This window comes from Bison bison, unplaced genomic scaffold, assembly GCF_000754665.1.
Source record: "Bison bison bison isolate TAMUID 2011002044 unplaced genomic scaffold, Bison_UMD1.0 scf7180017864135, whole genome shotgun sequence".
NCBI classification, from domain to species: Eukaryota; Metazoa; Chordata; class Mammalia; order Artiodactyla; family Bovidae; genus Bison; species Bison bison.
The window spans coordinates 3,007,465-3,033,500 of record NW_011494707.1 but is presented as its reverse complement, the minus strand read 5'-3'; the positions used below and the strand labels follow the sequence as shown (position 1 = coordinate 3,033,500).

General features: G+C 40.1%; 1 protein-coding gene across 2 annotated transcripts; it reads left to right on the top strand.

The window, feature by feature from the left end:
- On the top strand, positions 1–25,753 carry MFSD1 (major facilitator superfamily domain containing 1). 2 transcript variants are annotated; one of them, XM_010839853.1, is made up of 16 exons: positions 1–281; positions 2,319–2,371; positions 3,270–3,382; positions 5,001–5,043; positions 5,343–5,410; positions 7,923–8,031; positions 13,300–13,402; positions 15,671–15,769; positions 16,299–16,410; positions 17,748–17,804; positions 18,141–18,297; positions 19,493–19,590; positions 20,199–20,311; positions 21,918–21,965; positions 22,927–22,984; positions 25,683–25,753. In XM_010839853.1, the coding sequence occupies exons 1-16, from the start codon at positions 110–112 to the stop codon at positions 25,684–25,686; spliced, it is 1,407 nt and encodes a 468-aa protein (XP_010838155.1). In that variant the 5' UTR covers positions 1–109; the 3' UTR covers positions 25,687–25,753. The 2 variants fall into 2 exon arrangements, with proteins under 2 accessions (XP_010838155.1, XP_010838156.1); XM_010839854.1 differs by having other exon boundaries at positions 194–281; positions 3,270–3,278.
- Positions 25,754–26,036: the final 283 nt, after the last annotated feature.

Below are 26,036 nucleotides of genomic sequence, written 5' to 3'. Positions count from 1 at the left end.
GCGTCACGTGAGCGGCCGCGGTCACGTGGGCACAGTTTGCTCTGGGCTCCGGCAGCGGCTTCCTCCTGGAGTTGCACTCGCTGTCATCTCTCGGTCTCCCGCGGGCTCGATGGAGGACGAGGAGGAGGAAGCGAGGGCGCTGCTTCCAGGCGGCTCGGACGAGGCGGGCAGAGAAACCCGGGCTCCCCCCGCTGCCTCCGGGGCGCTGCAGGCCCTCTGCGACCCCAGTCACCTAGCGCACCGGCTTGTGGTTCTATTGCTGATGTGCTTCCTTGGCTTCGGTGAGCCGGCCGGCCTGGTGGGGTGGGAGTGGTAATCAAGGAATTCCAGAGTCTCGGAGTTGCGTTGAACTCCTAGGTCCTCTCGCCCTTTTTTCCCCCGCTTCGCGACCCCACTGTTGCTGGCTATTCAGTGTCCTGAAGGTGGGGGGTCAGGGGACTGAGCTGAGCAACCTTTGTCCCACTCATTTGCTCTCGAAAGAAGTTCCAAAAGCTAGCAATTTGCCTTCTGGGACTATAGATATGAAAGAATCCCTAGATGTCAAGGTTCCTCTCATGACACTTTGTTTAGAGGGAATGCAGAAAGATGTAATCCCCTCCCCCAAAGAAGCCTCCAAAAATACTTTAAAGTATTTAAAGAATACTTTAAATTTTTTGATTGAAAAATTCGTTGGCAGTCGTTTGTTTCTCTTCCTCTTTGGTAAAAGGTATGAGTGTGTCTTGTTGATTGCGTCAGTGGGTAGATGTATTCTCGTACTCTCTAGTACCCTCCGCTCTGCTAATGTGAAGCAGTCATACTGGACTGGACTTGTGCTGTTTGGTTTCAGTTACGAAATTTGGTGACTGTGAAAGCAGTTTCTGGAGATAATTTTTTAAATATCTGCTTATTATGTCCCAGCAACTAATTTTTCCAGTAACATTCTATGTCAGTATCAGCTTGGTGTGAAAGTAATAATGTATTTTTCGTGGACTCGCTGGATTTGGTGTAATCAACAGGTTTATGGTGGATACCTTTATGCTACTGCTGGAATATGTAAGAAGGCATGGAGGCTGCTTTGGGCTTTAAGTTTCTTTGCACCTCTTTCTGTTCCCTCTCTTCTCACTTTGTGGAAAGATGGTGCCCATTCATTAACTTTGAAGCCTGACATTGATATTCCTTTGATATGATATGATTCCTTTGACATTGATATGCCATTAAAACAGGATTCATGAAGTTCTGAGTTTAGGAACAAAAAATCAAGAACAACACAAGACACTTAAAATTGCCCTTACTTTAAGAATTTATATTTAGTGATTTTTATGTTTACCTTCAGTGGGTTTCAGAAGCCAGAGTCATAACTTTTCTAATGACAGTTTTATTTCTTTTGAACTGGTGGTTTCTCATGTATACTTCTAGACAGAGTTAGTGGAGAAACAGAGGCAACATTATCTTGTGGCCTATCAAAACTCTTGTTGATTTTATTGCTATAAAAAGTCCGACCTCTCTCCACTTCTTTCTTTCTGACCCTCCAGAAGATGTTACTATGTTTTAATCTAACCTTTTAGAACTCTATTTTATTCTTCTTCATTCCTGGCTGTGTATTTGCTGAGTTATTTGATCTTGGATACTGTTTGTGGAATTAGAATTCTTATTTTGAAAACAGATCTAGTCAGAGTAGTTAAACTCCATTCCTGTGTGCTCAAGTGGTGGCTTTAGGTAACATTACTAGGAAACTGCTGAGGATGTTTTTGATGTGTGTGTGTGTGTGTGTGTGTGTGTGTTGGTAGCTTTAAGGAAAATATAGCTGTTTCATGAAGATGCTAATAAAACAATAGACATAGGAAACAGGATGAAAGTAAGGTGGAAAACGGCTTCCCTGGTGGCTCATCTGGTAAAGAATCTGCCTGCAATGTGGGAGACCTGGGTTTGATCCCTGGGTTGGGAAGATCCCCTGTAGAAGGGAATGGCAACCCACTCCAGCATTCTGGCCTGGAGAACTCCCTGGACTGTGTAGTCCATGGGGTGGCAGAGAGTCAGACACAGCTGAGTGACTTTCACTTTCAAGGTGGAAAAACAGTTGTTGATTAACTTCTTAATCCAGGTTCCCAGTATTTGCTGTGTATGCAGGCTGATAATTTGTAAATAACTTGGTATGTTTTCTCTGGGTTATTTGGCTGCAACTGAGTATTAGTGGACAAGGAAGCAGTCCAAAAAAGTTTCCTAGTATACTTTAATTTCCTAGTATAAACATTTAAAATCACCATTGGAGTAGTAACTGCAACTTGAAACTTTTATATGGGAAGTATTACTAAAAAGAAATTTGCTTTTCCTTTATCTAGGCAGCTACTTTTGCTATGATAATCCTGCTGCCCTTCAGATTCAAGTTAAACGGGTAAGTTGACTTTTCACCTTTGTTTCTTTTGTTGTCTCTGGAGCAGATATACTGCTGAAGCATCAGCTCTCAGATTGCATGGTCTGAAACATTGTCTAATGAATCCATTTGAACATCTGTTGTCACCAAATCTGTGTAGGCAAGGAGTATTCTTGACTTGGAATGAGTGGCCACAGAGAATTCATTTATGGCACTTATGACTTGATATTGTTTCATACCTTAGATAAATAACTACTATTTCTACAGTGCAGCCCAAAAAGTATTGCGAATTTTTGTTGGCATTTCTCTCTCCCACTGTGTAATCATCAGAATGACAGATGATTTGGTAGGAGAGCATTTTGCTTTCTTAAATATGTTATTGTTATTTCATTTTTAAAATGTGGATACTGATTCCAGAGGATTGTCCATGTCGGTATTTTTGATATTTACAGTTTCCTATGTATTTAGATTTTTTTTCCTTTGTAAGTTTTTTTTTTTTTTTTAACCTTTGGATAGGGAGAAATACACAGATTGGCCCTTTACATTCTAGAGTGAATGAGAAAGACCAAGAATTAGTGAGGTGGGGGGAAAGGATATGCTAAAGACTGTCCTTTTTCATGAGTGAAGCCCCACAGCAGGTAGTACACAGGGAATAGAAATGTAGAAGATACGGGCGGATGTAGGCAGAGGTGATCCCCATAGGGCAAGAGCTGAGGGACGCTGAGCCCCACGGAGCCTCTGAAACGACTGCAGATGCAAGAAGTTCCCAGGTGGGGCCATTTTTCTGGAGGTAGAGGCCAAAACTGTTAGTAACAGTAAATGATTAAGAAATGCCTCCACTACCAGAAAGAATGATTTGATTGTTAGTTGCTACACTTAACTGCTTTGAAAAAAATTGTTCTGTTTTCTTTCCATATAGGATATGCAGGTGAATACCACGAAATTCATGCTGCTGTATGCCTGGTATTCTTGGCCCAATGTAGTTTTGTGTTTCTTTGGTGGCTTTTTGATAGACCGAGTGTTTGGAATACGGTAAGCTTGGGAAAAATCTCACTTGTGGGTAAATATGATTATTAAGAAAACACAAAACTAGATTAAGTATTTCTAGGAAGAATTTATAGGAAGAACTGAATAAACTTGTGTATTGAGTGTGTTAATGTGCATTTGTTTGTGTGTGTGTGTAATTTTGGTTTTTGAAACCTGGTTGGTATTTCAGTTAAATGCTGCTCATGGCATATGGTAACTCAGTTATCTAAAGGTCAGTTATGCCCTCACTTGGAATCAGCAAACCAGGTTCTGATTTCTGTTGCTGCCACTTGCTCAGCTTCTTAGTTCTTCTGAGCTGTTCCTAGATTCCTGAGCCTCAGTTTCCTCATTGGTAAAACATGGATAGTATTTCCTGCCTTGCAAGGTGGTTATAAGGATTGAGGGAGATGGGTGCACAGTATTTGGCAGGTATTTACTGTTTACCTCTCCCAGCCCCAGTGAGCTTTTCTCTTCTGCCTTTCTTTAGGCATTAAACTTTTTGTGACCACTCCAGTTAGATGCTGAGGAAGGCATCACATTATTAGCTTTGTCAGTTTTCATTCTGATGATTGTGTGCTGTTTGTGGAGACTTTAGGAGGGATGTAGTCTGGAATATTTTCAGAAGGCAGAGGGCAAAATGACGATGGGCTTTCCAGCCATGTGTGGTGAAAAAGAAGAAACTATATGTGTTTAAGCTTGGGGACTAACTTTTAAACACTTTGATGAGTGTATAAAGGAGGACTTTAATTTGCTTCATCTAAAGGGGTAGAGTTCGCTTGAACTTGAAGGAAACAGATGCCATTTATGAGTGATGAAGATTTTGCTTGATCAGGATAACAGGAGAGGCCATGAGTTGTTTTGGGAAAACTTTCAGTAGACTGTGGTATTACCATTTCACAAGGATTTTTGGAGGGACTTGGGTTTCAGAAAGATGGTTTACTCATACAATCTTTAATGACTCTCCTAATACTGGTATTTTATTACTCTGGGGAAACATTAATGAGCTATTCAGCGTATGGAATGTTAGAGTAAGCAGATTTATATCATTTCTCATGGTCCCTGTTTTTCCTTTTAAAAATAGCTATTAGTTATACAGAATTAACGGAGAAGGCAATGGCAACCCACTCCAGTACTCTTGCCTGGAAAATCCCATGGATGACGGAGCCTGGTGGGCTGCTGTCTATCGGGTCGCACAGAGTAGGACACGACTGAAGTGACTTAGCAGCAGCAGCAGCAGCATACAGAATTAAAACCACTTAAAAATTGTTTAATATAGAATTCCTTGGAATCAACCCTAAACTCAAGAAAAAATTTGTGAAGAATGTCCATTTTTAAATGGGGACCCTGGGAACTTCTTGAAGATTATTTAACAAGTTTTGTTTAAGAGATGATAATGGCTTAAACAAACATGCCCTTACCAAAGCCTCTGGAATCCCTTTGGGATTAGAGACCTCTATGGATTAGCATTCAGTCTCGGAAAGCTGCTGATTTCAGAGGCCAGCCATAACTTCATTTTTCTTCCTTTGGAGGGAATGCAGAGGAGTCCCAAGAAATCCAAAGTGAATTATTCCTGAAGGATTTGGTGATAAACTCTTAATTCCCTCTCTCTCTCTCTTTCTGACAGATGGGGCACCATCATTTTTAGTTGCTTTGTTTGCATTGGGCAGGTAAGACACATGGTTCACTGATTACTGTGAACACTGTCTGTTGAATTCTTGTCTGCTTCCACCAGCGTGGATGTGTTTGGTGAAAGCCTAACTTAAGCAGAGTTCACAAATGCCCATGTGACATAATGCACAGTCCATTTTAAGCCTTGAGACAGATGAACATTGGTACTTAAATTTCACAGATTTACTAAGAAGAAATACTAAAATCATTGTAGAAGTTGTGTTTCATCTTATGTTACTTATTTTGGATTCCTTGAATTTTCTTTTTCATTGATCCTACATTATATTCCATGTTACAGGTTGTTTTTGCCCTGGGTGGAATATTTAATGCTTTTTGGCTGATGGAATTGGGAAGGTTTGTGTTTGGGTAAGTTATGCATAATTTCATTTGTCTTAACAAATTACTGTTTTGGGGGCTTCCCAGGTGGCTCAGTGGTAAAGAATCCGCCTGCAGTATAGGAGAATTGTAGGAGATATGAGTTTGGTCCCTGGGTGGAGATGATCGTCTGGAGGTAGAAATGGCAACCAACTCCAGTATTCTTGCCTGGAAAATTGCATGGGCAGAGGAGCCTAGTGGGCTATAGTCCATGGAGCAAAGCATTGGACACGACTGAGCACCTGAACACAGGCACACATTACTGTTCATTTATCAATTTATTAAAGATTTGCCAAAATATATTATTGTATCTTCTGGAGAATTACTTCAAATCCTTGATATCTACCTCTCTTTCTCTCTTTCTCTCTCTCTCTCTATATATGTGTGTGTGTGTGCGCGCGCGTATATATACACACACAGACACACACAACTGCTCAATTGTTGTCTTAATTTCCTTTACAGTAAGCAACAATTTTGAGTGGTAATAGTTAATTCTGTATAGGGTTTGAATATTAAATAGTTTTCCAGAGATGATGTTTTTCTTAGGTGTTTTGCTTTTCTGTTGTATTGAAGACTGTGATTTAAACCTCATGTAGAGAAGTATGCTATGCTATGCTATGCTAAGTCACTTCAGTCGTGTCCGACTCTGTGTGACCCCATAGACGGCAGCCACCGGGCTCCCCCGTCCCTGGGATTCTCCAGGCAAGAACACTGGAGTGGGTTGCCATTTCCTTCTCCAATGCATGAAAGTGAAAAGTGAAAGCGAAGTTGCTCAGTTGTGTCCGACTCTTAGTGACCCCATGGACTGCAGCCTACCAGGCTCCTCCATCCATGGGATTTTCCAGGCAAGAGTACTGGAGTGGGGTGCCATTGCCTTCTCCGGTAGAGAAGTGTAGAACGTCAATTTCTAGCTTGGTGATTAATGGACATTTTGCTGTTTCTTAGTGGGTAATGTGTAGGTTCTTTTGATTCATGTTGAAAAGGCTTTAATGAGCAGATTACTAAAAGACCAATAGCTCTCAGTGAATTTCAGTGTCTGTTCTGTAAGCTCATTCTCAATTCAGCCTTGGGCTTCCTGCCTGGAGGGATGCAGACAACCTAACTTACGCTTTTTACAGGTACCAGGGACACGTAGCCATAGGTGACACATCCCCAAAAGTGCCCTAAGTGAGGAAGAAGGGAAAAATGGCTTATTAAAATGTGAAAGGGACTCAGAGATAGATGTGTGATCAGAAATGGCCATCCATATAGGATTTGGATTCATAGAAGAGGAGAAATATTTTTAGATGAGGACAGTGGTGAGGAGGACTCAGTGTTTGGATGCAGAGAAGAGGAATCTCTTACCTGAAGGTCAATATTTAGAACCTGCAGAAGGAAAATTAAAATCTGGAAAGTAGAAGAATGTCAAATATGGAAGATACTGCCTAAAAAGTGTGAATCTATGTGTTTTCACAAAGTATGGACCACTCTTCCCAGATTAACATTTTATACAGTGTAGATGATGGTGTGGTAGCTCAAACTCCTTCTATTGCCAGGCAGGGTTGTCATTGCAGTGTATTAAATTACCTGTACTTAAACGCAGGTTTGTGTGCCAGGTGCACAGTGAGGTATAGTGAAATGTAGGAGTTTAGAGCAGAGAAGGGTATATTGCAGGGCTATGCAAGGAGACGAGGTGGCTCATGCCCTAAAAAGCTTCATGCTCCTGGAAGGGTTTAGGCAAAGCATTTTAAAAGATAGACGAAGCGGGGATGTCTCAGGGTACCTGATCAGCTCGTGTACAATTCTGTTATTGGCTGATGATGGGTGGTTATGATGGGAGGCAGTAGGGTGGTGTCACAGGGGTTAACTCTATCAGTCCTTAGGCTCCCGGAGGCCTGGGCTGTGTGCTCATGGTCATCAAGTAGTTCTTCTTTTGGTGGGGGCAGTTTTCACATCTGCAGCACAACTCAGGAAATTCATACCAAATACTATTGTCTGTGTCCTTCAGAGAGGAGCTGCAGCAGAGCATACGGGCAAAGGCCTGTCTCTTTGGGGCAAAGGCCCCACAGATCCTGCTGGGTTACAAAACAACCCTTATATCTTGGACTTTGTGGGTCAGGAATTTGGACTGGGTACAGTGTGAACAGTGTGTCTGTGCCCCTGACATCTGGAGCCTGGACTGGGGTGACTTGAGGACTGGCACTGCTGACCAGAGCACCTACGTTTAGCCTCTCTGTGGCTTGGCTTTCTCATACTGCGGTGGACTCAGGGTCGTTGGCCTTTGTACACAGTGGCTCAGGGGTCTAAGTGTCAACGTTTGAGTGAAAAGGCAGATACCCCCTTTTATATCCCAGCCCCACTTCCACCGCCTTCTCCTCGTTGAAGCAATCACAAGTCCATCTAGATTCAGAGGAGGAGCGTAGACACTACCTCTTGACGGGTTGAGTGTCAAAATTTTACACCTGCTGCATTGCTAACTGTGGTATTTCTTTTAAAAGCTGTGACTTTTCTTTCCTTGTTTTAGGATTGGTGGGGAGTCCTTAGCAGTTGCCCAGAATACATACGCTGTGAGCTGGTTTAAAGGCAAAGAATTAAACTTGGTGTTTGGACTCCAGCTTAGCATGGCAAGAATTGTAAGTATGACAGATAACAAAGCCAAATAGGAAGCAAACGATTGACTCTTGTAACCATGTCTTAAAGATTACAGGATGAAATATATTTCTGTATAAGTTGTGTTGATTTTTTATATATTTTTCTAGACCGTAATGTACCATTTACCTTTAGTGAAGGCATTTCTAATCTTATTTCACCTAAGAGGAAGCAGTTTCAAATGCTAATTGAGCATTCGTTAGTTCAGAGATTCTGAGCATTAGGACAGACGGATTGCAGAGGTTTTATTCTCTAACTTCTTTACCCATTTTCGGCATTACTGCAGTGAACGTCTTTATGTATGGTCATCCAGGCTCTGCTTGCACATTTCTAGTGATAAGAAGCTCTCACTCATCTACTACAGTTAACTTTTTGTTTTTTAAACAAATTCTCAAAGTCGTGTCACTATATAAAAAGCATCCAAATACATTATTTTTATTATTATTTGTTTACTTGGCTGCCCTGGGTCTTAGTTGTGGCATATGGGTTCTTTACTTGCAGCACATGGGATCTTAGTTCCCCAGCCAGGGATCGAACCTGGGTCCCCTGCATTGGGAGCATGGAGTCTTAGCCACTGGACTACCAAGGAAGTTCCAACTATGATTAACTTAGTAAAGCCCAGTCTCCTATAGAGATGAGATCTGCCTGCACAAGTAGCTTTTACTGGTTGTTGGATTTTTGCCTTCCAGCGAGTATTTATTTTCTCTGTCAGGCACTAGCATTTTGCTTACGAAGACGGATCTGAAGGTCTTGGTCAGACGTATTCATTTGCTGTGCTTGTCTAAACCATGTGGCCTGGGTTTCAGTTCCCTGACTGTGATGCTCCCGCCTCTCTGGACTTCACTATTGGTGGTCATGTTCCTTCCAGTATTTGGAACCTGGAAATGATCACGGTGTTTCATATTAGGTTGTCTGGTAGAGGGTACCCAGGGGAGCGACATTCAGTTCAGTTCAGTCACTCAGTCGTGTCCGACTCTTTGTGACCCCATGAATCGCAGCACGCCAGGCCTCCCTGTCCATCACCAACTCCTGGAGTTCACCCAAACTCATGTCCATCAAGTCGGTGATGCCATCCAGCCATCTCATCCTCTGTTGTCCCCTTCTCCTGTCCCCAATCCCTCCCAGCATCAGGGTCTTTTCCAATGAGTCAACTCTTCGCGTGAGGTGGCCAAAGTACTGGAGTTTCAGCGTTAGCATCATTCCTTCCAAAGAACACCCAGGACCGATCTCGTTTAGAATGGACTGCCTGGATCTCCTTGCAGTCCAAGGGACTCTCAAGAGTCTTCTCCAACACCACAGTTCAAAAGCATCAATTCTTCGGCGCTCAGCTTTCTTCACAGTCCAACTCTCACATCCATACATCACCACAGGAAAAACCATAGCCTTGACTAGATGGACCTTTGTTGGCAAAGTAATGTCTCTGCTTTTCAATCTAGGTTGGTCGTAACTTTCCTCCCAAGGAGTAAGTGTCTTTTAATTTCATGGCTGCAGTCACCATCTGCAGTGATTTTGGAGCCCAAAAAAATAAAGTCTGCACTGTTTCCACTGTTTCCCCTTCTATTTCCCATGAAGTGATGGGACCTGCCATGATCTTCGTTTTCTGAATGTTGAGCTTTAAGCCAGCTTTTTCCCTCTCCTCTTTCACTTTCATCAAGAGGCTCTTTACTTCTTCACTTTCTGACATAAGGGTGGTGTCATCTCCATATCTGAGGTTATTGATATTTCTCCCGGCAATCTTGATTCCAGCTTGTGCTTCTTCCAGTCCAGCGTTTCTCATGATGTACTCTGCATATAAGTTAAATAAGCAGGGTGACGATATACAGCCTTGACGTACTCCTTTTCCTATTTGGAACCAGTCTGTTGTCCCATGTCTGGTTCTAACTTGCTTCCTGACCTGCATATAGGTTTCTGAAGAGGCAGATCAGGTGGTCTGGTATTCCCATCTCTTTCAGAATTTTCCACAGTTTATTGTGATCCACACAGTCAGAGGCTTTGGCAAGTTGTTATAAACTCAACGTGAAAGGTGCTTTGGCCATCCCAAACCCTGTTCGGTTTTTTTTTCTCATAAACTCCTACGAATAGAGGTTTTTAAAAAGATTCTTGCCATTAAAAGTCAAGATTTTAAAGACTGTAAATGGCATGAAAATCCTTGGAACATAGTCTTAGGGAAGTAATCCAGTACAAAAAAATGCAGTACAAATGAAATATTTTTAATGTAATGCTTCATCTTATGAGATATATTACACTTATGTGTGTTGTATATATATAAAACATGTCTAATTTTTGTACACGTAGGCTTTTTCTAGTTTTCCAATATTATAAATAGAGCTGTTGTGCAGCAACATTCCAAAACTTGTCTGTATCTCTGATTGTTTCCTGAGGCTAGATTGCGCAGAATGGAATTATTACTGAGTCAGAGGGTTTGTTTGGGTTTCTTAGGACTGTTGAGACATATTTCTACCTTATCTTTTCAGAGATGTTTCTATCTCTGTCTTTGCGATATGAGAGGATCCTTCTTACTGTAGCTTTGATACTGCAGGCTATTATTTTTAAAAAGTCATTTTGTCAATTGGATAGGAAACACCCAAGTATTATTTTAATTTTTTTACCTTTGATAACTAGTGTGGTTTTCCACGTTTTCTAAATTTTATCCACAGGGACATTCTGGGTGCTTCATAATGTATCTTGGGCAAATCAAGACATGTCTGTAGCAATTGGTGGATCTCATCATCCAGTAACTCCTAAAAGAAGGAAATAGGAGCAGTTGAGCAAGACTCATTCTCAGTGATGCACTGTGATTACTAGTGATCTTCGGGTTCTTTCCTTTGTGGCCACAAACTAGTTAATAATCCATTCACCTTCATCCTGAGGAGCCCTAAGTTTCTCAAAAGGTGTCTCAGGTTTCTGTGATGCAGGGCTTATCAGATGGTAAGGGACCTGAGCTGGACGTGGAGTGAAGCAGAGCTCAGGCGGCCACCTCTGCAATAGCGAGGGTGGCTCGATTCTGGTCCGGATGGTGTATTTAGGGTCCTTGTGAGACTTGTGAGACCAGAGGAGTCCATCACAGAGGTGCTGGGATAGATGGAAGTTCAGTCTTTTTTTGTGTCTCTCATGTCCCTGCACTTACTCAGAAGGATTGTGGCAGTTCTGGCTTTACCTTGTCATGATTTTTTTGTTGGCTGAGTTGGGAGTTTGTCTGATTTTAAACACTTAGGCTATTACCATTACCCTTCAGTCAGTGGACTTCTCAGTTCTATTATTTTTCATGCCTTACCTGGGGGTTGGAAGTCCAGCAGCCTTTGGTTCTTCTTTGTTACTTTTAAAATGTCCTTATTTTGAGAAATATTTATTAAGTACTTGCTAAGCCAGATCACGTTAGGCATTTTAGATTTAAAGGGTTATTAAGACAACATGTCTTTGAGAGGCTTGTATTTTTGATGATATTGAGGAAAGTTTCCGGTAGGTCTTCATTTATACCTTCATGTTCATCTGAGTAGTGCCACTGGCTACCGTTTTGTGAGAAATAGCCATTTGTGCGATTTGCTGCGAGAATCTGGTTGAGGACCCATTCGTTTCTCAGTCTCCAGTGTCTGACCTTAGCAGTAGTGTTTAGGACACTTCCTTGATTTCTTCTCTTGGCTTCAAGGACCCCACAGTCTCATCATTTTCTTCTTGCTCCTGTACCTCTTTTTGCTGCGTCCATCTCAGTCTTCTCAACCTGTAATGTGGGCTGGGTCATCGGACACCTTCTCATTTCTTTTGACACTTAACTTCCTTGGTAATTGTATCTGGTTTTGAAGTTTTAAATAGCATATCTTTGCTCCTGAAGTTGTATTGTCCAGGCCTATCCTTTGAATTCCATCCCTTATGTGTAGCTTTCCTGCTGACATTTCCATGTGGATGTCTCATAGGCGTATCAGACTCAACACAGCCAAAGCCCAGTTCTTGCCATTCCACCTACCATCACCCAAACCAGCTCATGCTAAAGGTTTCTCATTTTCATTTATGAACAGCTTTTATCTTCCAGTTTCTCAGGCAAAAACTTTGATGTCACTGTGAACCACTCCTTACCACTCGCTCAACTCTCTACATATTTTCCAGCAGCAAATCCTGTCAGCTTTACCATCAGAATGTACCTGTAATCTGATCGCTTCTCATTGTGTCCTCTGCCAGTCTCCCCAGTCCGAGACCGTCATCCCTCTTCTTCATTATGGCAGCCTCCCCCAGCCAATGTCCTGGCTTCTGTGTCATCCTCATTTGTAGGGTGTTTTGAGTATAGCAGCCAGAGTGAGTGTTAAAATGTAAGGAATTGTACCAGTTCTCTACTTAGAATCCCAGTGGCTTCCCATCTCACTCAGTAAAAGCCAGAAGTTCTTTTATTACCAGTAGCCTGCCTTCCCCCCAGTTCCTCCCTGAGGACCTCATCTCTTCTGTGTCTCCTTCGCAGACACTGCTCTAGACTCTCGGGGCCAGGTCACTGGCTGTTCTTCGGTCTGGAGTGCTGTGCTTTTCCCCTGGGCAGTCTCACAGCTCCCTTCAAGTTCTTAATCCACAGTCACATCTCAGCAAGGTGTCCACTCCTTCCTATTCTCCTTCCATCCTTTATTTTTTGCTTATTTTTTTAAGGAAACATGTATTGCTATTTGATATGGGCTTCGCAGGTAGCTCAGTGGTAAAGAATCAGTCTGCAGTGCAAGAGACTTGTAGGAGACTCGAGTTCAATCCTTGGGTTGGGAAAATCCCCTGGAAAAAGAAATGGCAACCCACTCCAGTAACCTTGCCTGGGAAATCCCATGGACAGAGGAGCCTGGCAGGCTCTAGTCCATGGGGCCACAGAGAGTCAGACACGACTGAGCACGCCACGCCAAGGACAATCAGAGGATGGATTTTTCCCCCAGATGTCACTATCAGGAAAAGCTGTGCTTTTTCTGAGCCAAAGTTTATTATTGTCTTGGGTACCCTGTAAATTTGGTAACTTGTGTTTTATTTTTGTTTGGGCTACTAGGAAGTTCTAGATGTACTGTGCTGTTTTGAATACTAGCATTTTCCATAAGTTGCCATTTTTGTGTAGTAATCTTAGCTGTGGCTTTATCTTAGGTTGTTATTTTTCCTTGTAGTGTTTTTTTTAATAATTATCTGTTTTTTAATGATCCCTATTATACCTATTTCTCTAAGCTACTCACATCTTTTTTTTTTTTTTCAAGCAGGACAGATACAAATGAAAATTATGATTTTTTTTCTTTCTCTTCCAGGGAAGCACAGTAAACATGAACCTCATGGGATGGCTATATTCTAAGGTTGAAGCTTCATTGGGTTCTGCTGGTCACACAACCCTTGGGGTCACACTTATGATCGGTTAGTGAATCCTGAAGTCCCACGTTTTGCCTCTTTTGAAAGCTTGTTACACAAAGGGGCATGACAGAGAGGGGAACCCGGCTTAGACCACGTGGTTATGGTTGTGCCTGCACAGTTCACTAGTTCTTGGACCTAATTAGACACAGTGAACATAGTAACGTCATTCATCCCATTTGTGTTTTTATTTCCACTTTCTTAAAATGAGGATCTTGTCCTGTGTGTGCTGTTGTGATGAGCAAATGAGAGTATATGTGAGAACTTGGAAAGCAGTCAGGGAGTTTATACCTCCCTGTAAGGTGTTCGTTAATAGTCTGTAGCAAAAGGGAGAATTGTTGCCTTTGATCAAATTCAGTTTGCTTATGGAACTTACATTTTGTAGATGTCAGAGGTGATAGGATGTGATTAGAAACCTACCAGGTTGGGAGCCCAGAGTCTGGATTCTGGTCCTGACTCATCTTTGACAAGGAAGTTAACCTCCATGTCTTAGTTTTCTGTAGAAGTGTGGCTGTTTGCCTAAGCCATATAGATCACTTCTGGCACCAGGGTCTGTTGGCTAAGGCTGGGTTGTGCTGGTTGCCAGCTGGGTCAGTGAGAAGCAGATGAGGCTCTCTGGACTCACCAGCTGTGCCTCTCTGTGTGGTAAATTTGTCTAACTGAGCCCCATGGGGTATGGAGAACTGCTTGCAGAGCCCTAGGGAGACTTGTGGGTGGCAAGCTGCAGGCTCTGTACCATCTTTTATTCCTTATAATTCCTTGGTACAGGCTGGTAAAGGGAGGACTGTTCTGTGCTTAGTTGCTCAGTCATGTCTGACTCTTTGCAACCCCATGGACTGTAACCCCCACCAGGCTCCTCTGTCCATGGAGATTCTCCAGGCAAGAATGCTGGAATGGGTTGCTATATCCTCCTCCAGGGGATCTTCCTGACCCAGGGATCGAACCCAGGTCTCCCTCATTGCAGGCAGATTCTTTACGATCTGAGCCACCAGGGAAGCCCAAGAATACTGGAGTGGTTAGCCTGTCCCTTCTCCAGGAGATCTTCCCAACCCAGGAATTGAACTAGGGGGTAGTGAGAGGTAATGCTAGACTGGCAGCTTGTTTCTAGAGACCCCTCCTCTCTTCCCCTCCCTCTCAAATCCTTTGCCTCTCAAAAGCTTTTTCTTACTCTCAAATGCTCTTCAGTATTCTTTCTAGTTCCCTCCACGGTGGAGAATTTGATAATACATTTTAAAGAATTTTAGAGCCAGGAAGGATCTGTGCCATCAAGTCAAAGCTTCTTATTTTACAGATGGGAAAATTGAAGCTCAGAGAGGTTAAATTCCTTGCCCAGGATCAGTCAGCTTGTTAGTGCCAGAAGCAGAACTCATGTCTCCTGACTCTGCAGTCTTTCATATTATGTCGTATTGCATCAGCCAATTAAAGATTCATTAGCTTTACTAAACTTCTGTTTATTAAAATCTTGAGAAGCATAAACTTTCTTCACTCTCTCTCCTGGTTCACTTTAATGATATGACTCAGCATCGGTGACTAATGCTGATTGCACGGAGGAGAGAGAGAGTGGGCTGTGCTGTGGGAGGACTGGTGCCCTTGGGGGCGCCACGAGGTGGGGGCAGGGGCTAGACTTGGGAAGGGGTCAGAAGAAACATGAACTGGTGCCCTTGGGGCCACCATGGAGTGGGGGTTAGACTTGGGAAGGGGTCAGAAGTAACTTGAGCTGATGCCCTTGGGGCTGCCATGGGATGGGGGTTAGACTTGGGAAGGGGTTAGAAGTAACTTGAGCTGGTTGGTACCCTTGGGGTCACCACGGGGCGGAAGCAGGGGTTAGACTTGGGAAGGGGTCAGAAGAACATGAGCCGATCATAGGATCAGACTTTGCTTTTGCAATTCTATTCTCTTCCCCTGCCCCAGTATCCATCAATAATGGGTGCTTAGACTGAATTAAGAAATTCGGACTAATTTGCTAGCTGGTCATCAGCTTTCTTTAATCTGTATTCTGATTATAAGACTAGACTAGTTTGTTCTAGCCTTTCTAATCTCCAACCTTCTCCTGGGAAATAATTAATATATAGTAATAGCAACTGTTACGTGTTGAGTGGTTCCCATATGCATTTACTTTCCTTCTGTCCTGATTTAGTAATTGTAGTTTTTTTGTATATGCCTCCAGATGCCATCCCTTTCCATGGCTAAGTTTTCTGCTGTTAATATAATGTGCTGCCTTTTAGGAACCTTCGGTTTGGTTCCGTAAAAAATCTCTCTCTCTCTTTTTTATAGGGGGTATAACATGCATTCTTTCACTTGTCTGTGCCTTGGCCCTTGCTTACTTGGATCAGAGAGCGGAACGAATCCTTCATAAAGAACAAGGGAAAACAGGTTAGTCTGAATGCAAGAAAACTTAGGCTTTTGGGAATTATGGCCTTTTTGAGATAATTTACAGTGAGGTAAGTTCTTAATAGTAATGTTGTAAACCCAGTGAAGCTTATTAATACATGCTTATTAAATCTTTTTCTTCCACTTAAATGTTAAAAACAATTTTATATTGATGTATATTCAGTTTAAATATTTTATTTCCAAATCTATTTCCACTTGTCTAAAGTTTTGGATATGTTTTTTTCCCCTGTAAGTGGTTTTGGCAGAATTTACCTTCTTGATTGTACTTTGTATATTTTCAAAGTGATAAGTGTTCCTGGAGGAGAGGAAGAAGGTAGATACTAATCTTAGATTTTATATTTTTCTATTGTCTTTTAAAATTATCCCCAAAGCTGTGTTCTAGTAATTTACTGAGAAAAGTTTTTTTTTTTTTTTAACTGAACTACAAAAGTTAATCAGGTGATAAAAGAAAAAGAATCTGGACTTAGAAATGCAGAATTGCACTGACAGCATCTTTCTTGTCTCCTCTCAGGAGAAGTGATCAAGTTAACGGACGTGAAGGATTTCTCCTTACCCCTGTGGCTTATATTTATCATCTGTGTCTGCTATTATGTCGCCATCTTCCCTTTCATTGGACTTGGAAAGTAAGTAATTTCTAGCCTTCCATTTTTGTTTGCTAAATTACGAGAATTTAATCATATAAGTGTAAATTTTTAAGCTGTAAATTTTTGTTAGTATGTTGTTAGTATGTTCATAGAAATTGTTTTGCATCCTGGGATACAACTGTTTTTCTTAGCTTGAGGTTTGTTTGCTCAGTCACTCAGTTGTGTCTGACTCTTTTGACACTCTGTGGACTGTAGTCTGCCAAGCTCTGTCCGTGGGATTCTCTAGGCAAGAATACTGTAGTGGGTTGCCATGCCCTCCTCCAGGGGATCGTCCTGACCTAGGGATAAAACCCACTTCTCTTGCATCTCCTGCGTTGACAGGCAGATTCTTTACTACTGAGCCACCCAGGAAGCTGTAGCTTAAGGTTTAGTATTGGTTTAATTCTTGTACCAGGTTTTTGAGGAAATACCTAAGTATAGTTTTTGATTCGTGATACTGATTTATTTTAATGCTTGATTTTGGATTTGTATTCTTTGTTTCCTCTTTATTCTTTTGCTAGGAAGTATCTTACTGAGAATGGAGATGGTGCATTAGCTCATAGTGACGAGGCACATCTGCATTTGTTAGACTACAGTTCTACCAGACTCCAATTCAGGGTTTAAGTCAAATTCTTTGCTTTATCTCCTACCTCCTCTATGTTTTTGTAGGCACCTACTTAAACAGAGTGGGCTACTCTTGTGGCTCAGTTGGTAAAGAATGTGCCTGCAATGCAGGAGACCTGGGTTCTATCCCTGGGTTGGGAAGATCCCCTGGAGAAGGGAAAGGCTACCCACTCCAGTATTCTGGCCTGGAGAATTCCATGGACTGTATGTATAGTCCATGGGGTTGCAGAGAGTCAGACACGACTGAGCAATTTTCACTGTCACTTAAACAGAGCAGTGTGTGAGTGTGTGTTTGTGGAGAAACATCTTTGTAATCATAATCCTTAAATTCAGTCTTTCATTTTACAGTTTGAGAGAGGAACCTTATACATTATTTAGCAAAGGACGCATCCAGTATTATTTTTAAGAAAAAGAAGCCATCTTGGTTTCATATAGTAATATATTTGGGTTTCTGAAAATTTGTGTGTATTATTTTCTGTATATGTAAAAGAGGAAAAATTAGGCATCAGTGTATTTTATTTAGTTGGTCAAGTACTTACATAAATACTAAAGCTTTAGACCGTTGCTCAAAGATGAATATCAAATAAGATGGGAAAACAGTTCAGAAAGAAGGGGAAGTTGACTATTTTATTCAGTATTATTTTGCTTTTATTTTTACAAAAACAGAATAATTCTCTCTAAAGGGTTTATTTTTTCCCCCCTCTCTATTTTAGAGTTTTCTTTACAGAGAAATTTGGATTTTCCTCCCAGGCAGCCAGTGCTATTAACAGGTATTCCATTAATTCTGTGAATGCTTACTGTGTGCTTAGTGTGGGTCTTTAGTTATAACCCCGTGTTAGAGCCAGAAAAGATTTATGTGAGCTAACGTCTATAGTGTGAAACCAAGTCTATCTTGGGTCTTGATCCTGAAAATGGCCATCTTTACATTCATGGAAAACCAGCGAAGTCTTGGATCACTTTTATATCTTTATATTTCTATTTACTGATGACCATTTTAGAAGAATGTTAAATGAGCTAGGAATTTTAGCATTAAGGACTTTTGGATTTTTTTTTTTTTTTTTTGCTGTGATATCTTTTATTAAGTATCTTTTGTATTTTCTGGGCAGCGTCGTATATGTAATATCAGCTCCCATGTCCCCAATATTTGGGCTTCTGGTGGATAAAACAGGAAAGAACATCATCTGGGTTTTGTGTGCAGTGGTGACCACACTTGCTTCCCACATCATGCTGGCCTTCACACTGTGGAACCCCTGGATTGCTATGGTAATGTGGCTGCTGACACCGCGGGGCTCAGGGAGGACTGTACAGCATGTAGCAGAAGCCGTGCTCGGTCTTCTGATCGCAGTGCTCATGATAGTGGGGCAGACAGACTTGATGTCCGTTTCCACAGGATAACTATTTTTAAAGTATATAAATAATAGTCATCAATACATAAAGTCTTTTTGATTTCATTTGGCTGTATAATACTCTCAATGCTAATGGAGAATTTGAAATAAAACAGTTGTATAAAAGCCAAAATGCCTATTAGTTCCATTTACTTTTCATTAAGAAAAGTCATTCCATCATTTAGCCCCAGCATCTATGATTTTACATTTTTTGGTCTCTGACTCTAAGTAGGTCAAAGAGTAGTGATGAATTCATCAAGTTTTTGTTATTCATCAAAAATGTCATTTTTTAAGGCCACAGGCTGAAGTGCTATATTTCTTAACTGTTAATAAAAGAATATTGTGAATATATCTATTTGTGCCCTTGGTGAGAAGTCTGTGGGATGGATTCCTAGAAGTAGGAATGCTAGAGCAGAGGTTTTGCACGCTGAACATCTTGGTGGATGCTGTGAAGCCTCTGCTGTAATAACTTTCTACCCATTTAGGACTTTACCAATAATATATGAATGTGTTTGTTTTTTTTATTAATAGTGTCATTGCTATGTTGGACACTGGCATTGTTTTAATTGTTGCCAATTTGATAGAGATAAATGATGAGTGATCTTATTTTAACTTAAATCATAAAGTCTCTTCTTTAATTGGAGAAAAAGTTAGCAGTAGGTGCTGTTTAATGAGCAGTGATTGTTACTGGTTCTATGCTTGGCTCTCTAGATGGGTGGTGATGACCCAGAGGTAAGATAATAGACTACTGGCATAATGTTACCATGATTGCTTAATTTGTAATTCCTAATGAATACTGGAAAATTAGCTTTCCTGAGACATTGGTAATGACTTTTTGCAAATTAGCTTTATTTTCTTACTTGGTGTATTTTGTCACTGGAGGAATACTGTTAGAGAGGGGCCAGGACCTTTCTGTATTGAATGTGAATTTTTAGCCTAATTATTTTGTAATGCAATTTGTGTGGATATGCATGTGTCAGTTATTATGTCACTGTTGCTAATCTGCATCAAAGGAAAATCACCTTTTGGTAAATATAAGCGTTTTTTACTCTTTTCTGTGTTGCTCTCTGTAGTGTCTCCTGGGACTCTCCTACTCATTACTCGCCTGTGCCTTGTGGCCAATGGTGGCGTTTGTAGTTCCTGAACATCAACTGGGAACTGCATATGGCTTGTAAGTGTTTGCACATGGATCATATAATGTCTCTCCCTGCTGTGTCAATTTAATTATCTTATAAAAATCCAGACCTCTTGAATCTAGTCATCTTCAGGCTTTTGGGACAGCTCTGAACCTCGAAATAAGCAGAAAAGTCCGTTAATCTATTTGTGTTATTATTGTGGCAAAAAAATGCACCAGGCCCCTAATAGGAGAACTAGCGATAAGCCACCCCGTAAAAGGGCGTTGCTTGCTGACCATCCTGCTGCCTGTTTATCTGTAGACTTCTCAGTGAGACACTGCGTCCCTGTCCTCTCTGGTGGAAAAGGCCAAAGCAGGGAACCACATCTATGGTTGGCATTCGCTTAGCCCTTTGTCTCCTTCAGCAGGAAGGTGTCATGTTCATCCTGCCCTTCCTGAGGCAGATTCCCTTACCTGTGAGCCTAAAGTTAAGTAGTGGAAACAGTCATGGAAAAAAAAAAATCTAATCAGATCATTCTTGGTTAAAACATCTCTTAGCATTAATAATATGTGGTTTATAGATACAATTATTTATAGTGACTTGCTTTTTGTGTATGATGACTTTAGAATTGATATATATTTTTTTTTGATTTCTTAAATTGTAGCATGCAGTCCATTCAGAATCTTGGGTTGGCGGTCATTTCCATCATTGCTGGAATGATCCTGGATACTCGGGGATACTTGTTTTTAGAAGTTTTCTTCATTGCCTGTGTTTCTTGTAAGTGCACCACCTGGCAACATTTAGTTTCTTCTAATATGTGGCAGAATGTCCTTGTTTATTGGAGAAGGAGATGGAAGCCTGCTCCAGTATTCTTGCCTGGAGAATCCCATGGACAGAAGAACCTGAAGGGGCCCTGGCGGGCTACTGTCCATGCAGTTGCAGAATCAGACATGACTGAAGTGACTTAGCATGCACACGTTGTCATTTATACTTCTAGGTTTTTGTTATTGTTCTTTTCCCCACTTTTAAAATCCAAATCCCTAAAGTGTTGCACTCAGATTTGCCTAATTCTTAGCCTATGCATCTGTTTCCCAGCTAGTGATTTTTTTTTTTTTGGTAGTACTATTTTTTTTGATCTCTCAGTTTTTAAAATTATTTTTAATTGGAGATAATTGTTTTACAGTGTTTTGTTGGTTTCTGCCGTATAGCTGTGTGAAGCAGCCATAAGTATACATGTGTCCCCTCCCTCTTGAACCTCCTTCCCCCAAAACCCACAGAGCACGAGGCTGAGCTCCCTGTGTTACACAGCAGCTTCCTCCTCCAGCTAGTGACTTTTCAGTTCTGTGAAGAGTCATCGGCACTTTTCAGGAGATTCCTATCCATAAAGGTAGCAGTGGAGTCTACTTTCTGTTCTGTTCTAAATATTTGTTCTTTTTACTGGTAAACGTTACGTTATACAGTGCAAAGAAGAATGTAGTACAGATACATGTTACAGCGTGAATGAACATTAAAAACATTCTCAGTGAAAAAAGTTACACAGAAAAAGTCACCCAGATTCCATACTCATCTTGTCTGTTTCATAAAGACTTAATTTTTTTTTTTAAACAAAACACTTTCCCCTTTAGAGTAGATCCATTTGAAGGGTCCTGAGTATGTCCCTAGTGTGAAGATGTGGACATTAGTGTGGCTTAGGGCTGAACACTCATGATTTATTCATTAGTCTGTTTTGAATTGTTTTTATTGTTAGTCCTGTTATTTAATTTTACCAATAAATCATTTATTTAATGATTCATTGGTTAAAAATAGGAAGCATTAGGAAACTGCTGAAACTGCAAACATAAATCAGTATTTTTCCACTGATGTGTTCACCTTACACATAAATTGTGTTCATCTGAAGAAAATGTCACATAACATACCAAGATGTCTTTTATCCTTCAGTAAGTTGTATTTAAAATGGTATACTCCAGTGATAATTTTATCTGACTTCATTTACAGGAATAAAGACTAAGTTGTGGTATTTGCAGATGATTGCTATGACTAGCCTGAATGCATTTTATTATCTCAAAATTAGCAGAAATTAGCACATCACATTTTAAAAAATATATAATTTCTTCTTAAATAGTGGGCTGTATATGAATTAATAGACTTCCCTGGTCTGGTGGCTTGGATGGTAAAGAATCCACCCATCTTCCAGATCCCTGGGTCAGGAAGGTCTCATGGAGAAGGAAATGGCAACCCAGTCCAGCATTCTTGCCTGGGAAATGCCATGGACAGATGAGCCAGGCGGGCTACATACAATCCATGGGGTTGCAGTTATGATTACATAGGAACCATTGGGGAAAAGCACAGGTATTTAAGGATCCTATGTTTTTTTCACTTCCAGTGTCCCTTTTATCTGTCGTCCTACTCTACATGGTGAATCATGCCCAAGGTAAGAGAAGTTGAGGTATTTTTAAAATTAATTTATTTTTTAATTGAAGGCTAATTGCTTTATAGAATTTTATTATTTTCAGCCAAATAACAACCACAGTGGACCATTGTTTGGGGCCCTTGGATTGTCTCCATGCCCCTGTAGAGGCCAGTGCTTTAGTTCATGTAATAACATTCTGTTTATAGTGTTGAAACACATTTTCCTTCATAGCATATAATTATGTGTTCTGGACCCTCACATTTATTTATTAAATTTGTTGTTCTGTTCTTGCTGGTCAGTTCAGTTTAAGTTTTGTGTTAGATGTTATTTTTTTATTATCATAAAGAAGTATGACTTTTTAAAAAAGTAACCTGAAGTCCTTCCTATATACTTAAAGTATAATTGTGACGACTGTTGTAGCCTGTGTCTTATATTTTTAAAAAATGAAAAGTGAACATATTTATGGCTAAAGTTTGCATTTTAAGGTTGAAAGTGTTTGGTAACAGAATGAGAAATTACAGGTTTTTTTCATTTGCTTATATTTGTTTTTGTATTTTTTGTCCTTAATAAAAATTTTATATTACCTTTATTAATTTTTCTAAACTGGCTTACCCCCTAAGGGTTGTCATGTATTTAGAAAGATGACTATGTATGATGTTTAAATAATTTTAGGTCATTTCTTTTAATGTCTCTTAATTTTCACTACTTATTAATAGTACAGTGTCCCCAAACCTTGAGCAATACATAAGTCCAAATTTCTTAAAAAATGCTATTAAGGAGTGATTATTTGTATCATATAAGGGTTCTTAAAAAACACTTTTTCCCCCTTGGGACGTTTTCAGGAGATAAACTATTTCTCACCTTCCGCAGCTTTTTGTGTTACTTTAAGATGGATATGTGCATGTGCACAATGGCACGTGCGTGTTTGAATTTTACTTCTGAGAGTTATATTGAAAAAATTCCACACTTGTATGTATTTTAGGTGGGAACCTAAATTATTCTGCCAAAAAAAGGGAAGAAATGAAACTTTCTCATGAAGAGTAAGTACTGAAAGAGAAAAGTCTTTATTTTGAAAATCTTGACGCATTAGCAGTTTATTTCAAGATTGGGTTTAGACTTTTAAGAAATTAGTCTCTTGAGTTTTGAGAGCTAACAGTTACCTTTGGGACTACAGTAACATAATTCTTGTTTGTATTAGAAAATTTTTAAAGGGTCGATATCAAAGATTAAAATGAAGGGAATAAAAAGCAAATTGGGCCTTAACTTTCCTTCTGAGAGAAGAGAGAGAGGCCTGCAGTATTTATAATTTATTGGAGGAAAGGGCTTTGTCCTCACTTCCTGTGCTAGGCTTACGCTTTCATTCTTTTTCGTATTTTCTTTTTTTAACTAATTATTGTTGTTCAGTTGCTCAGTTGTGTCCTACTTTTTGTGATGGTTGAAATAATCTTTTACTATCTAGTTGAGATAAGATCAGATCAGATCAGATCAGTCGCTCAGTCGTGTCTGACTCTTTGCGACCCCATGAACCGCAGCACGCCAGGCCTCCCTGTCCATCACCAACTCCCAGAGTTCACTGAGACTCACGTCCATCGAGTCAGTGATGCCATCCAGCCATCTCATCCTCTGTCGTCCCCTTCTCCTTCTGCCCCCAATCCCTCCCAGCATCAGAGGCTTTTCCAATGAGTCAACTTTTCGCATGAGGTGGCCAAAGTACTGGATAAGATAAGATAGTTGATATTAACTAGTTAGGATCATCTTTTATTTTCTCCTGGTACTAACATGCTATTCTGTATTCTCTTCCTTGGAACAGATTAAAGTATATAGTGTGGAATTTAAGTTAAATCAATTTTTTCCATGAGTGTATGCTGAACCATAGTAGTGACTCTATTTTTTTGTTGTTGAACTTTTTGTTTTATACTGGGATACAGCCAATTAACAATGTTGTGACAGTTTGCGGTGAACAGTGAGGGGACCCAGCCATAAATATACAAGCATCCGTTTTCTTTTAAACGTCCTCTCATCCAGGCTGCCACGTAACACTGAGCAGTTTGATGTGCTATACAGTAGTTCCTTGTTGGTTATGCATCTTAAACACAGCCGTGTGTACCTGTCCATCCCAAACTCCCTAACTGTCCCTACCCGTCCCATCAGCCATGTTTGTTTTCTAAGTCTTTGAGTTTATCTGTGTCCTGTAAGTTTATTTGCATAATTTCTTTTTAGATTCCACATATAAGGGATGTCATACAGTGCTTCTCTTTCTCTCTGACCTACTTCACTCAGCATGACACACTCTAGTTCCATCCTTGTTGCTGCAAATGGCATTATTTCATTCCTTTTAATGACTGAGTAATATTCTGTTGTATATATGACCACATCTGCTTTATCCATTCCTCTGTCAGTGGACATTTAGGTTGTTTCCATGTCTTGGCTATTGGAAACAATGCTGCAGTGATCACTGGGGTGCATGTATCCTTTTGGATCATGTTTTTCTCTGGATATATGCCCAGGAGTGGGATTGCAGGGTCATATGGTAGCTCTGTTTTTAGTTTTTTTAGAAGTGTCTCCATATTGATCTTCATAGTGGCTATACTAATTTACATTCCCACCAATAGTATAGGAGGGTTCCCTTCTCTCTACACCCTCCCCAGTATTTATTTATTGTTTGTGGATTTTTTGATGATAGCCATTCTGGTGGGTGTGAGGTGATGTCTCATTGTAGTTTTGATTTGCATTTCTCTCATAATTATTGATATTGATAATTATTGATGTTGAATATCTTTTCATGTACCTAATGGCCATCTGTATGTCTTCTTTGGAGAAATGTCTATTTAGGTCTTCTGCCCATTTTTTGATTGGGTTGTTTGTTTTGATGCTGTTAAGCATCATAAGCTGTTTGCACATTTTGGAGACTAATCCCTTATGAGTTACATCATTTGCAAATACTTTGTCCTGATGATTCTTTTTCTTGTTATTTCTAGTTTTTTAGATATTGACTTTTTTATGATTTAAAAAATTTATTTGTAAATATATACCATGTAAGTTTTATGAATTTTGAGTAGGCTGAAATAGGATAGAACAAGGCTGTGTTTTCTGGAGATTGATTCTTGCTTGTCTCAAATTCCTTTTTTTTCTGGCCACACCTTGAGGCTTGTGGGATCTTAGTTCCCCAACCAGGGATTGAACCTAGGGCCTCAACAGTGGAAGTGTGGAGTCCTCCCAGTGGACTGCCAGGGAACTCCCTCAAATTCCCTTTTAACATAATAATTCTACTTCTGTAAATAGTTGTTGTTTTTAAAATCATGTTTTAGAAGGATTTTTAAAGTCAGAGATACTCAACATTGTCATATGTTAAGTGAACAAAAGGTAAAAATGCAAATATGTCCTAATTTTATTCAAGAAAAAGTATGCAAGCATATGTATTTCTTAAATCCATTACTTGTATATAATGGAAAAAAGGCTGAAAGAAAAATCCCCAAATATTACCAATTCCATTTGAATGGTAGGGTTAGAAGAGTTTATTTTTTTTCTTGGCTTTTCTATTTTTTCTGAATTTTCTACATTGATCCTGTGTTACTTTTATGGTCAAAAGGAGTGAAAAGATTATCCAGCAAAATGTATAACTTAATACTTGACACTGCATGTTTTTTATAGTGGTTATGGTTTTCATTTTGTAATGATGGGGTTTTGTGGGTTTTTTCCCTTCCCTTTTTTGATAATGTATTATATTGTGTTTTACAGATGAGAAGTTTAAATGACTGTGTCATGAGATTGGGCTGCACACATCATTGGTTTGAAAACCTCCATTTTTTAAAAAAAAATTTAGAGTTTAGTCATTAGGAAAAATAATAGTTTGGAGAGATTTTATATTTATATTTTGAATATACCTATTGTAAAGCATAACTGTGAGGACTGTGTCTTCTGTATTGCTGAAAAATTCTGCTTTGGAATAGGCTTATCAGTGGTGATGTTTGCAAAATTGCACCTGGTACATGCAGGTGATTTTGAGTAAGGACAGTAAATAATGGAAATCTTTGGATATTGTATTGACATAATTTTCACAAAATCTATTTAAGGATTTGGCCTTTTTTTTTT

Excerpts from the sequence above, each read along its gene's own strand:
- MFSD1 (XM_010839853.1), top strand. The coding sequence starts at position 110 with ATGGAGGACGAGGAGGAGGAAGCGAGGGCGCTGCTTCCAGGCGGCTCG. Across the intron at positions 16,411-17,747 it reads CCTTTCATTGGACTTGGAAA|AGTTTTCTTTACAGAGAAAT; the intron begins GTAAGTAATTTC and ends TCTCTATTTTAG. Across the intron at positions 17,805-18,140 it reads GCAGCCAGTGCTATTAACAG|CGTCGTATATGTAATATCAG; the intron begins GTATTCCATTAA and ends TTTTCTGGGCAG.